The sequence below is a fragment of the Neophocaena asiaeorientalis genome, unplaced genomic scaffold (assembly GCF_003031525.2).
Source record: "Neophocaena asiaeorientalis asiaeorientalis breed wild unplaced genomic scaffold, Neophocaena_asiaeorientalis_V1.1 scaffold106, whole genome shotgun sequence".
In the NCBI taxonomy this organism is placed as follows: domain Eukaryota; kingdom Metazoa; phylum Chordata; class Mammalia; order Artiodactyla; family Phocoenidae; genus Neophocaena; species Neophocaena asiaeorientalis.
This window is the reverse complement of record NW_020172597.1, coordinates 4157931-4170824: the sequence shown is the minus strand read 5'-3', so window position 1 is coordinate 4170824 and position 12894 is coordinate 4157931. Positions and strand designations below refer to the sequence as shown.

The following is a 12894-nucleotide window of genomic DNA, read 5'->3' as shown; positions in this document are numbered from 1 at the left end:
CGAACCCGTGTCCCCTGCATTGGCAGGCGGACTCTCAACCACTGTGCCACCAGGGAAGCCCAGGATACCTTATATATTTTAAACATACATATGGAAAAAAGAAAATGAAATCCCAAATTAAAATATGCCTGTTTTACACAACCATATATCATAAAAATACAATTCCCAAGCTAAGTCATTCATTCTATCCTATCTGGTAATAATTCTTATAAGTGTCCATATTAGAAGGCATTACTATGCTGGCTAATGTGACACACTCAGATTATTTCTTTGGGAGTAAAAATACAATGAGATCAAATGTCAGCACAATAAGCTACTAGATCCCCCCAAAAAGAATAAGAAAAGTCCTCTAAAAAACACATTAGCGAAATCAGGCGCAGCACAAAAGTGAGGAGAAAAGACAAATACATCAGTAGTTCCCAAGCTTGCTATGTGCAGAAATATAGGTAAACCTAGATGAATAAATAAACTTGAACTCAAAATATGTCTGAAATGTAATTCATTCTCAACTTCCAAAAACTTATAATACATTAAAATATTTTTCATTTGGGACAATAAGTATAATCTAACACCTGCGAAAACTTTGGAGGGAAATTGTTTTTATAAAAAGCTCACAGTCAGGACTTCCCTGGTGGCAGAGTGGTTAAGAATCCACCTGCCAATGCAGGAGACACGGGTTCGATCCCTGGTCAAGGAAGATCCCACACGCCACAGGGCAACTAAGCCCGTGCGCCACAACTACTGAGCCTGCACTCTAGAGCCCATGAGCTGCAACTACTGAGCCCGCGTGCCACAACTACTGAGCCCACACACCACAACTCCTGAAGCCCCCGCGCCTAGAGCCTGTGCTCCACAACAAGAGAAGCCACCGCAATGAGAAGCTCGCACACTGCAACAAAGAGTAGCCTCTGCTCGCCGCAACTAGAGAAAGTCCAAGCGCAGCAACAAAGACCCAATGCAGTCAAAAAGGAAAAAAAAAAGCTCACAGTCATGTTTAGGCTAACAACAGGAAATCAAAACTTGGTGGTGTGCAGAAACATAAAGCAATCAACTCTTCACCACACTAATTTGCTTTACTATAATGAAAGTAAAGCATGTGATTTGGGGGCTGACATAAGGTTTAGAACATGGCAAAATGTTTCATTTATTTTTTTTAATTAATTTTTATTGGAGTATAGTTGCTTTACAATGTTGTGTTAGTTTCCACTGTACAGCAAAATGAATCAGCTATACATATACACATATCCCTTCTTTTTTGGATTTCCTTCCCATTTAGATCACCACAGTACATTAAGTAGAGTTCCCTGGGCTATACAGTATGTTCTCATTAGTTATCTATTTTATACATAGTATAAATAGTGTATATGTGTCAATCCCAATCTCCCAAATGTTAAATGTTTCAGACACCTTAATTTTGGCAAATGTTGTACAATATTTAAATGTCTCTCTAGAAGAGTCACAATGTGTCATATTAAAAAAATGTTTAGGGACTGCTCTGGTGGCGCAGTGGTTGAGAGTCCGCCTGCTAATGCAGGGGACACGGGTTCGGTTCCTGGTCCCGGAAGATCCCACATGCCGCGGAGCAGCTGGGCCCGTGCACCACAACTACTGACTGAGCCTGCGCTCTAGAGCCCGCGAGCCACGACTATGAGCCCACTTGCCTGGAGCCCGTGCTCCGTAACGGGAGAAGCCACTGCACTGAGAGGCCCACGCACTGCGGCAAAGACACTGCAGCTAGAGGGGGACCGTGTGCAGCAACAAGGATCCAAAGCAGCCAAAAATAAATTAATTAATTAAAAAACAACAACATTGGGCTTCCCTGGTGGCGCAATGGTTGAGAGTCCGCCTGCCGATGCACGGGACACGGGCTCGTGTCCTGGTCCGGGAAGATCCCACATGCTGCGGAGCGGCTGGGCCCGTGAGCCATGGCCGCTGGGCCTGCGCGTCCGGAGCCTGTGCTCCACAACGGGAGAGGCCACAACAGTGAGAGGCCCACGTACCGCAAAAACAAAACAAAACACAACAACAACAAAAAACGTTTATCCCAACATTTTCCCAACTTATATGAACAAATAATCCTTATTTCAAGAAGTGCTTATGCATACATATATTTCATGGAACAAAACATAATTTAGGAAATGCTGATATAAGAAAAACAGCATGGGCTCTGGAGTCAAAGACTTCGCCACAGCTGTGTGATCCTGGGAAAGTTTCGTAATTTCCCTGGGTCTGTTTTCTACCATAAAAGTAAAATACCACCACCTACCCAAGTGCCTGGCACACAAAAGATGCTCAATAAATTAAATATCCCTCTATTTTTTCATATGGTTTCTATGTTGGCTTATGTCAGCAATGAAAGTTTTAGGAATCTATTTTTTATACCATCTTGCAATCTATGTTTGGGTTGTAAAGTATGGTGTCAATCATATCCAAAATAAATGCTTCAATCTGGCTAAGAAAGCTTGCTGAAAAATTCATTACTTTAAATATTTGTGGAATATAAGCAACCAGGGGAAGTTCTTAGAAAATATAAATAAAATTAAAATGAGGTTCTACTCTTAGTTAATTAAGATACAAAGAACAATAAAACCTGATCCCTACTAGGAAGCAGCATAAACCTGCTGACAAGAAAAGTTCCTATTTCTTGATAAAGATAAGCTAAGTCTTGCTTGTTACTCTTAAGAAGTCTAGTCAGGGATTTATGGAAGGAAGGAGATAAAAGATCAATAAATACTGACTGAATAGCCATTAAGTGCCAGGGACTATCTAGGCACTGGGTAGACAAAACAAACACCCTCATGATGCTTACATTCCAGGTGGGGATACAGACAAATACACATATCAGACAGAGTCAGTGATTAAAAGAAATATAAAGCAGTGTAAAGAAGATGGGGAAGTGCTGTTTTAGATAAGATAGTCAAAGAAGACCTCTGGGAGAGATGACAGATGTCTACAACTGAATGAAAACAAAGCACATTTTAGTTTGCCAATGCCTTTGCAGTCTTGAAATAAGCGGTGTGTTCTATCTAGACTTTTTAACTAACATTGTTCAGAAGAGCATGATCCACAGGTAGACACAGAAGTCACTAGGGACCACAGTACAAGAAACTGGGTGGTACCACAGTAAATAACAGCATCCAAAGTTCTCACTGCTTCACAGGTCACATTTATAATAATATGTTTTGGTTACACACACTGAAAAGCTAGCTTTTGCTGTTATAACTGTCATTTAGTTCCTATTTAGACATCTCCCAGGAGAAGGCAGCACAAGAAGAAAAGCTAATGCATTAAATAAAAGCCCTTTAAAATAAATAATTGAAAAAGGTAAAAATAAATGAAAGAGGTAATGCTCAAGAGTCTTCACGGCCACCAACCTCAAAGAGTTAGGAAGACTGATCCTCCCTATCTCAACAACTCCAAACTGTTGTCCTATTAGACTGGTAACTCTTCCTCAATACTATATAATGCCTCCTATTTTCTCCCTTCATCAACACTAGTCCTCAACCCACACATGTTAATGTGTATTTTATTATATTTATTATATTAATGTAAGCTAAGTTGACAAGTATTGTCTCTAAGAAAGGACCAAAATCTCCTATCCTGTTCCTTTACAGGAATTTCTTATGGTAAAACTGCCTTTTAACATACTAGATTTTACATTAGGTGTTTTTTTTGAAGTACTCATCTCTTGAGTATATTAGGAAGTTCCTACAATATAATTCATTCAACAGATTAGTTTTGTGGGCCAGGCATTGTATTAATTGCTAGGTACCAGGTATACAACAAAGACTCGTTGGCTTACTAGTCAACAGAAGAGATGAACATGGACAAAAACATTGAGGTACCATGCCGATGTACAAGATGCTACTGGAGTACATATTCTAAGTGAAAGAATCACCTCATTCTGTCTGCTGAAATCAGAAAATGCTCTAAAAAACTTATTATTTGAGTTAGGTCTTAAAGGATAAATAAGCAGATGAGGAAGGGGTGACCCTGGGGTTAATCAAGTGGACTGAGAGATGAACACTGGGATGAAGGTAGACAAAAAAAAAAAAAGTTGGGTGTAAGGGGTGGAGCAAGTCCAGATCCTAAAAGACTTTGCATGCCAGGCTGATAAGTGTGAATTTTATCTTGCCTTTGGGGAAAAAACCATTGAAGAATTTTAGGGAATAAAATGACTAACAAGATTATGTTTATAATTTAAAAGGAACATCAAAATGCATTGCTGATAAGGCCAGTAAGAAGGCAAGAAAGATTAGCGAAGAGTTGCTGCAAAAGGACATTATGAAGCCTGAACTAAGATGGTGACAGCAAGGAAAGGAGTTAAAACCACAGGTATGTGCAAAGTGTCAAAAGAACACAAACAACTAAGAGGAAATCTATCTAGTAAAATCAAAGAAAGCTTCACAGACAAGGTAACATTTGCACTGGGCCCTAGAGAAGGAAAACTTGTCATGCAGAAAATGAGAGAAAAGGATAGAACAGCACAATGAAAGGGAAAGACATAAAAATGCTTAATGAGCTGAGTTTTTGTTAAAGGAGTAATTCCATCCTTTTGTAGATCAGTCACTTGGGAAATATTTACTGAAAACCTAACATGTGTCTTGGATCTTGAAGAATCCAATGAAAATTAAGGTCATCTTTTCCAAAATAATGCACCTGGAAATTCACAGGCAAAATTTTAATCATAGGAGTAACTGAGATCCCAGTTTGATCCATGAACTCCAAGTACTCCTGAATAAGTAACAGTAGAACTGGGGTGATGGGAAAGGCTAGGTAAGAGCTGAAAAGTAAGCTGGGGGCAAGACTGTTAAGACTTTTTATTCCAAAAAATCTGGATAACTCAGATAATTCTGGGGCCATTGTTTTTTACAGAGATTGTTTTATTTAGTCCATACAACAGTGTACTTACATAGAGAACAGTAAGTACTGTTATCATTCCATTTGCAAATGAGAAAACTAAGGTTTAAAGAAAATAACATGCGCCAAGGTTACACAGCTAGTTTAAATGGTAAAGCCAGTATGCCATCTGATTTAGGCCCTTTGAACTCAATCACTAATCTAGGGGAAAATGAAATATTCAGTACTTACCTAATTTAACATTTAAAAGTCTACAAAGTCACTGTTAGTTCCAGAACTCAAAGTGTCTCATAAACAAGGTTTACTCATAAAACTACTCTGCTTGATAGTCTCAAACTATAATTTCAAGTTATTAATGAAGTCTACTTTAAAAAAATGTTCAAAATTTGTGTTACAAATACAACAGCCAGTTGGAAAACTTCAGGACTCTGGGTTCCCAAAATATAGCAAGAATTTGAGAGGATATCATCAATTTTTCAGCAAACAAAGAAAGACTGTTTTCTGGAGTTAATCTTATCCACACTGACTGTCTGGTAGACAATGTTTTCAGAAAAGGAACTGAGGGAAGGGGAACACACACACACACACACACACACACACACACACACCATAATCACTGAATACAAATTTTCATGGACTACAACTTCATCTAAATATCATTTTCTTAGTAACTATTACTTCTGAAGTTTCATTTTGATCATCTTCACAAACTTCTGAAAATTGAAAACATGCCCAGAATGAAACAAGCTTCTCTATCCTTTCATATGTTAGTTTATTTCTTGATTTGGTGCAATTCCAAAGACAGAGCCATTTCTTTTAAGTGCTACAAGAGCTAGAGAGAATACGGTCCCAGCCTGTTGCAGGAGGGATCTACTTGGCACAGTATAAGTCCTTAAGACAATATCTCTAAAGTAAACACATGATGGAAATAATTTTGTGGCAGTTAAGCATCCCAGAGAGCACAGGTCAGGCCTTTATGATAATGTAATACAACTACATCTCTCTACACATTCATTAGGTGCTCCTGCAGAGCAGGCTCTATCTCCAGCACTTAATGCAATGTCAGGCACACACACACAATCAGTAGATGAATAAATTTTATTCTGCCTTTCAAATGTGAAACCAAAAGCTATTCAACCAAATTTGGATAGTGAAATTATTCCTACTTCATCATAAAATTTTAAAAAACTTTTCTGTATCTGGTAAGAAAGGATACCCTACTGATTTTATCTGGGCTATGGGGAAAATGTAACAAAAATATTGTGATAAATACTGTGAAGGGTTGAATATAAACTTTCTGTCTGCTGTTCGTATAAAGCACTACAAGATAAAGGTCAGAAAACAAAACAATCTCACAGTCATAGTTTGCCCCAGGTTATTAGCTAGTAAGTGGTAAAGTCATAATTAGGACCCAACTAACCCGCAATCCAATGTGCTTTCTATTACAACATACCGTCACAGATACTCCTTTTATTTTGTTAGTGCAAAACATTGTTTTGGGAAAACTTCAGGCCAAAAAAAAGAACTTCATAAAAAAGACAAATTACAAAAGTACTTCCTTTTTAAAATTCTTCTGTGCCCTCACATATCTAAGTATCACTAAGACTCAATACATTAAAATTCAGTTAAAATAAAATCAGAGCTGCCAGCAGTAGGCATAAAGCAGAATATATATGTTATCCTCTGACAAGCTTCAATTTGATGGGTTATATCCATTCTTGCTATTCTTCTAGGAAGACAACGCAAGCTTAGGAGGCTTACCCAAAACCAACAGTTTTTCTGCTCTCCTCCTCACTAATCCGGGTCCAATTAGCTCCCTCTTCTCCCAAAGCACTCTTTTCCTTCTCATCTCTACCTTTGACACTGGAATACCACCCCCTTCCCCGATATTCAAGACTCATTTTCATCCCTTCAGCCACAGGGCCTTCCCAGGCCACCACATCTAAACTGGCCTCTCCCAGTATTTCTACAACGCCTCCTCTTCCATCATTACCAAAACTGCATTGACAATACTGTTATTTCTACTACCGCCTCCCAACCGTAAGCTCATCAAGGGTAAGTGCAGTCTTATTTACGTTTCCTCAGCACTTGGTAAAGTGTTTGGCACCATCCTATGGAGTCAGTAAAAGTTTGTAAAGTAAATATGTGTACTAAGAATGTTCACTGCTAGTGAAGAAGCAAAGAACACCTTAGTACTTCAGAGTTCAGGGAAAGGCTGACGGTTGTAGACATAAAAACTGGAGTGATACAACGTATGGAAAAGATTAGCAAGGACAAAACCCATTTAGAGATGAAGTGCTTCTGGCTCAGCAGAGAGAAGGGAGAAAGACATTCAATCAAGTCAATTTTTGATTCTTCTCCGGACCAACAGAGCAAACTGTCCCTCAAAATTATAACTGTGGAACACCACAATTTATTCAGCACACTCAACTACTCATTAAGAGCCCAAGTGCCAACGATTATTTTGCATTTTCTAAGGTGCACCAGGTGAGAAGCAGAGGGGCGGCTCCAAAACCTGATTAGAACAAACAAGCAGACGTAGAAATAATAATGGCACACCTTTAAATTTATAAAGAAAAATCTCGGCGTGATCCTGGAAACGAAACTAAGCATACCAAGAAATATGTAATCATAGGTTTAGGACCTACTACGGCACAGAAATGGTCACAGAACTGCCAAAAGAGACCACACTTCTCATCTTTCCCAATCCTCTTCTACTCAAAGAGCCTAATAACCACTACAAGGATCACGAGCTTCATTTCTGGCAGCAGAATTCTCAAAGGAATATAGAAGAGGCTAAAGAACAGCTCTGATGCCCCCCCCAAAAAAGGCAGCAAAAACCAAACAGCCAACCAGCTCCACAATCCTTAAGCAGAAAGCCCTAGACGTCTTTCAAAGCCAACTGTCATACCTTTTAGGGGCCCAGAAGACGTTGACTCCAAACATAAGTCTCTGGCCCCAACATATATCTCCGGATTATTTAGGAAAACCCAGGTTTTCCAATTTGGATATCTGCACTCTACTCAAAAAAGCATCTCCGGGAAGGAACGAGCGAGCAATCAATCCCTCAAGAGGCAATGGCGCTCCAACCACCAGCCGGGGGGACAGGCAACGACGACAGGGCACGGCCCTTCCAGGGAGCTGCCGGCGCCCTTCGGGCTCTCAGTCTAACCCAGCGCAACCTGCCCTGGCGGTGGCCGAAGTCGGGCAGTGGCTGAGGGGGGCCAGCGGTCGGGCTTCCGAACTGGGCCTTCCCGGCCCGGGGGCGCGGCAAGACATGGAGGTGGCGCCTTTCAGTCCAGCCCCGGCTGCAGCAACGGGTCCGGGGCCTCTTCCCCTGGCCTCCCCGCCCTGCCACCCTCAGCCAGCCAGTCCGCCCCTCACCTGGCAGAAGCTCCGGCAGTAGTTCAAAGATGAGACCTCCGACACCTCCTGCTCCCTCAGCTCTGTCTCCAGCTGCCACAGACAAGGTCGCAGCCCTGAGGCTCCCGGCACCGGAGATGCAGGGCTATGACCCCGAGCCATGGACTCTGTCTCGGTTCCGTCTCCGGCTCCGACTCCCGCCGGAGCCTCAGCCCCAGCCCCGGCGGCGGCGGCGTCTCCCTTTCCGTCCGCCATCTTCCCACGGCCCAGCAGCGCGTAGGCAACCAAGCCACGTGACTCAGACCTGGCCCCGCCCCCGGTCGACCGCGCTCTGTGACGCACCCCTGGGCGACTCCGGCGCCCGCTGGATTCCGTCACTGGAACTCGGGATGTTCCTCCCCTCCGCGGCCTCCCCGACAGCCGCCCGGGCAACGGCCTGGCAACAGATGAGCAGTGGCTCCTGTCCACTGCAGTCCTTCCAGACCTTTTGGAGTCGTGGGGTCCCCGAGACGGACATACCTGTACATATAATCTAGATATGGAGGAATGACATTTGAGCTGCGATCTGAAGAACGAGAGAGATGCAGCCCTGAGAAGAGCGTTAAAGGAAAGCATCCCCAGTAGAAGAAAATAAGCCAGTGGAGGTTGTGAGGCCGAAATGAAGACTAGCCCATGGGAACGTGGTTTATAATAGGGCATTACAAGTCAGTAGGTAAAGGGTGAACTTTTCAATAAATGGCGCTGGAACATTTTTTTCCAAAAGGGGGAAGAAAAAGTTAAATTGGATTTTTACCTCAGAGCATATCCAAAAATTAAATGCTGGATGGAATAAAGAAAATATAAATATCTTTATGCTATCAAAATAGAGAAGACTTTCTTAAATAAGATCCAAAAAACACACACCATAAGGCAAAATATTGTTAGCTTTACTGCATTAAAATTTGTTAATTCTGTAATAACAGAAGTTTTAAAAGATGGCACACAACGACAAGCCAAAGATTAGACAATATTCACCATATATATAGCCATCAAAGGATTAATATCCCAAGAAGTTCCCAAAATCAAAAGGAAAAAAGCAAACAATCCAATAGAAAAGTAGAGAAAGGATATTGAGGTAGATCACCAAAAAAAGAAACCCAAATGGCCAATAAACCCATGACAAGATATTTAACTTTACTGTAACTATCAAAGTACAAATTAAAACAACAGTGAGAGATAATTTCATACCCATCAGATTGGCAGAAATTTTAAATTAGTACCATGTGTTAGGAGTTAGGAAAATGGAACTTATGTACTGCTGGTGGAAGTATAAATTGCTACATCATTTAGGAGAAGAATGTGTAATACTTAGTAAAATTAAAGATGCACATGGACTTCCCTGGTGACGCCATGGTTAAGAATCCACCTGCCAATGCAGGGGATACGAGTTCGAGCTCTGGTCCGGGAAGATCCCACATGCCGCGGGGCGACTAAGCCCATGCGCCACAACTACTGAGCCTGTGCTCTAGAGTCTGCGAGCCACAACTACTGAGCCTACGTGCCACAACTACTGAAGCCCGCACACCTAGAGCCCGTGCTCCGCAACAAGAGAAGCCACCGCAATGAGAAGCCCACGCACCACTACCAAGAGTAGCCCCCGCTCGCTGCAACTAGAGAAAGCCAGCTCGCAGCAAGCCAATGCAGCCAAAAATAAATAAATACAATAAATAAATTTATTTTTTAAAAATCCCTAGCCCATCAATAGAGCACCCAGAAATGTATAAAAATTAAATTCAGTCATCTTTGATATTTTACCAATTTTCAGTCACACACATAAAAATATTACAGTTTTGTAATGTATCTTTTATAATTTCATGGTTGTAAAGGTGCATTTATTAAGTTAGAAGGATAGAACGCGTTTTATCTAACAGTGTGTTGTTAGCTTGGTTATAACTCTAAATAGTTAGACGTATGGTGTGTGTGCCTCCATTTATGCTCATGCTTCCAGGCCCTACAAATAAATAATAAAGGTGGACATGCTATCACCACTGCCCTGAAATCCAGCCTCTGCCCCCTAGCTATCTCCTTTGGCAATCTAGTAGTCATCTCCCAAGAAAACATGTCAAAACTGCTCCTCTCTCAGTAAGTGACCCCTCTATTCATTCAGGTGCTTAAGCCAAAGACATTGGATTCGTGCTCAACTCCATTTTCTCACACTCCATAGCTAATCCCAACTCTAAATTGAATATATATTCTCAAATCTGACCCTTTCTCACCTCCTCAAGATCTAGCACCCTAGACCCCTCCACTAATACCTCCCATCTAAACTTAGGTAATAACCTTTTCAGTGAACTAGCTATTTCTATTCTTGCCCTCCTCCAGTCAGTTCTCCACAGGATAGCCACATAACTCCTTTTAAAACATAGTTCAGGGACTTCCCTGGTGATGCAGTGGTGAAGAATCCACCTTCCAATACACAGGATACGAGTTCGATCCCCGGTCAGGGAACTAGATCCCACATGCATGCTGCAACTAAGAGTTTGCATGCCACAACTAAGGAGCACACATGCCGCAACTAAAGGAGCTAGTGAGCCACAACTAAGGAGCCCGCCAGACACAACTAAGACCTGGTGCAACCAAAATAAATTAAAAACAAAACAAAACATAGTTCAGATCACATCACTCCCCCCTGCTCAGAACATTCTAGTGGCTCCCCGTCATCCTTACCAGAGCCTACAAAGTCCTATCTGTATTTGCCCTGTTACCTCTCCAAATGCTCTTCCCACCACTTCATCTCACTCATTGGGCTCCAGCCACACTGACCTTGCCATTCTTAAACAAGACAGACAAGCTCCATGACTTTTGTACTCACTGTTTCCTCTCTCTGGGGAATCCTTCCTTTTTTCATTTCGTTCAGGTTCAAGTATGACCTCACAGGGGCAGATGACCCTGTCTAAAATAGCCTTCTCTATCCCTTGCTGTCTTTTCATTTTGTTCATATTAATTGGCTTTACATTATCACTATTTTGTGTGTCTCACCTGCTAGAAGGTAAGTTCTTTGAAAGTAGGGTGACTTATTTTACTCAATGCTATATCCCTAGTGTCTGGTAAGGTAGTTCCTGGCATGTGGGCAATCAATATTTGTTAAACAAAAGAAGAAAATGTAAAAGTTTATGGTATTTAAGTGGTACTAGATGAGATTACCTGGGGAAAGGTAAATCAGGCGTCATAAACTCATATTCCTACGTGACTTAGACAGGTGACCTAAATGAGTAAAGCTGGCTGGATATTAGATGTTTGGAATTAGCGAACTGGTTAAGGAATGACCCAGGCACGCCAGGGAATTCCCAGGTTTGGTAACTTTTAAAGAGAAATATAAAACCTTCAACTTACCCACTTTAACATTAAAAATGAGGAACATGTCTTTATTCAAAAATTACAACAAATATAAAAATGGAGTAGCCTAAGACAGTAGAAGGAATGTTGGATGAGAAATTAGTAGAACTGGGTATGGTTCACTTTTTTAAAATTTATTTTATTTAGTTATTTTTTGGCTGTGTTGGGTCTTCGTTGCTGTGCATGGGCTTTCTCTAGTTGTGGCAAGCAGGGGCTACTCTTTGTTGCAGTGCGTGAGCTTCTCATTGCGGTGGCTTCTCTTGTTGTGGAGCACAGGTTCTAGGTGTGCAGGCTTCAGTAGTTGTGGCGAATGGGCTTAGTTGCTCTGTGGCATGTAGGATGTCCCAGACTAGGGCTCGAACCCTGTCCCCTGAATCAGCAGGTGGATTCTTAACCACTGCGCAACCAGGGAAGTCCTGGTTCTCCTTTCATTAACTAGTTTTATAACCTAGAAAAGGTTGCTTAGCCTCTTTGGTGCCTCATTTTTTTCAGGTGTAATATGAAGCCCACCCCATGCTCACTCACTCATTCTTTCAAGAAACACTGATTACGCCTAACTGTTGGGAGATATTGTCATGAGAAGTGAGATGACAGGAGACTTTGACTTTCTACTTACACATTTCTGTATAATTTGATTTTTAAAAAGCATAGATTACTTTTATAATCAACAAAGATCATAAAGATGTTATGGGATGAATTTTGCCCCCTAAAATTGATAATGTTGAAACCCTAACCCCCAAGTAACTCAGAATGTTACTGTTTATGAAGACAGAGCCTTTAAAAACACAATTAAGTTAAAGTAAGGTTGTTAGGGTACTAATTCAATCTGACTGTTACAAAGCATGATATTAACCCAATCTGACCAGTGTCTTTATAAGAAGAGGAAATTTGGATGCACAGCCACCAGGGATCCATGTGCACAGACGAAAGACCATGTGAGGACACAGTGAGAAGGTGACCATCTGGAAGCCCAGGAGAGAGGCCTCAGAAGAAACCAATCCTGCTGACATCTGGATCTTGGGTTTAAAGACTCTCTAACTGTGAGAAAATAAATTTCTGCTGTTTAAACCACGCACACAAAAAGAAATGACCCAAGGGCTTCCCTGGTGGCGCAGTGGTTGAGAGTCCGCCTGCCGATGCAGGGGACACGGGTTCGTGCCCCGGTCCGGGAGGATCCCACATGCCGCGGTGCGGCTGGGCCCATGAGCCGTGGCCGCGGAGCCTGTGCTCCGCAACGGGAGAGACCACGATAGTGAGAGGCCCACGTACCGCAAAAAAAAAAAAAAAAAAAAAAAA

The 12894-nt window shown here is 41.7% G+C and overlaps 1 protein-coding gene across 1 annotated transcript in view; it reads right to left on the bottom strand.

Moving 5' to 3' along the window:
• The window catches only part of RLF (RLF zinc finger), a 78716-nt gene extending 70238 nt beyond the window's left edge, over positions 1-8478 (bottom strand). The window contains exon 1 of the mRNA XM_024738770.1: positions 8245-8478. Coding sequence (XP_024594538.1) covers positions 8245-8478 — 234 coding nt within the window. The remainder of the gene's footprint in view (positions 1-8244) is intronic.
• Between the last annotated feature and the right edge of the window lie 4416 nt (positions 8479-12894).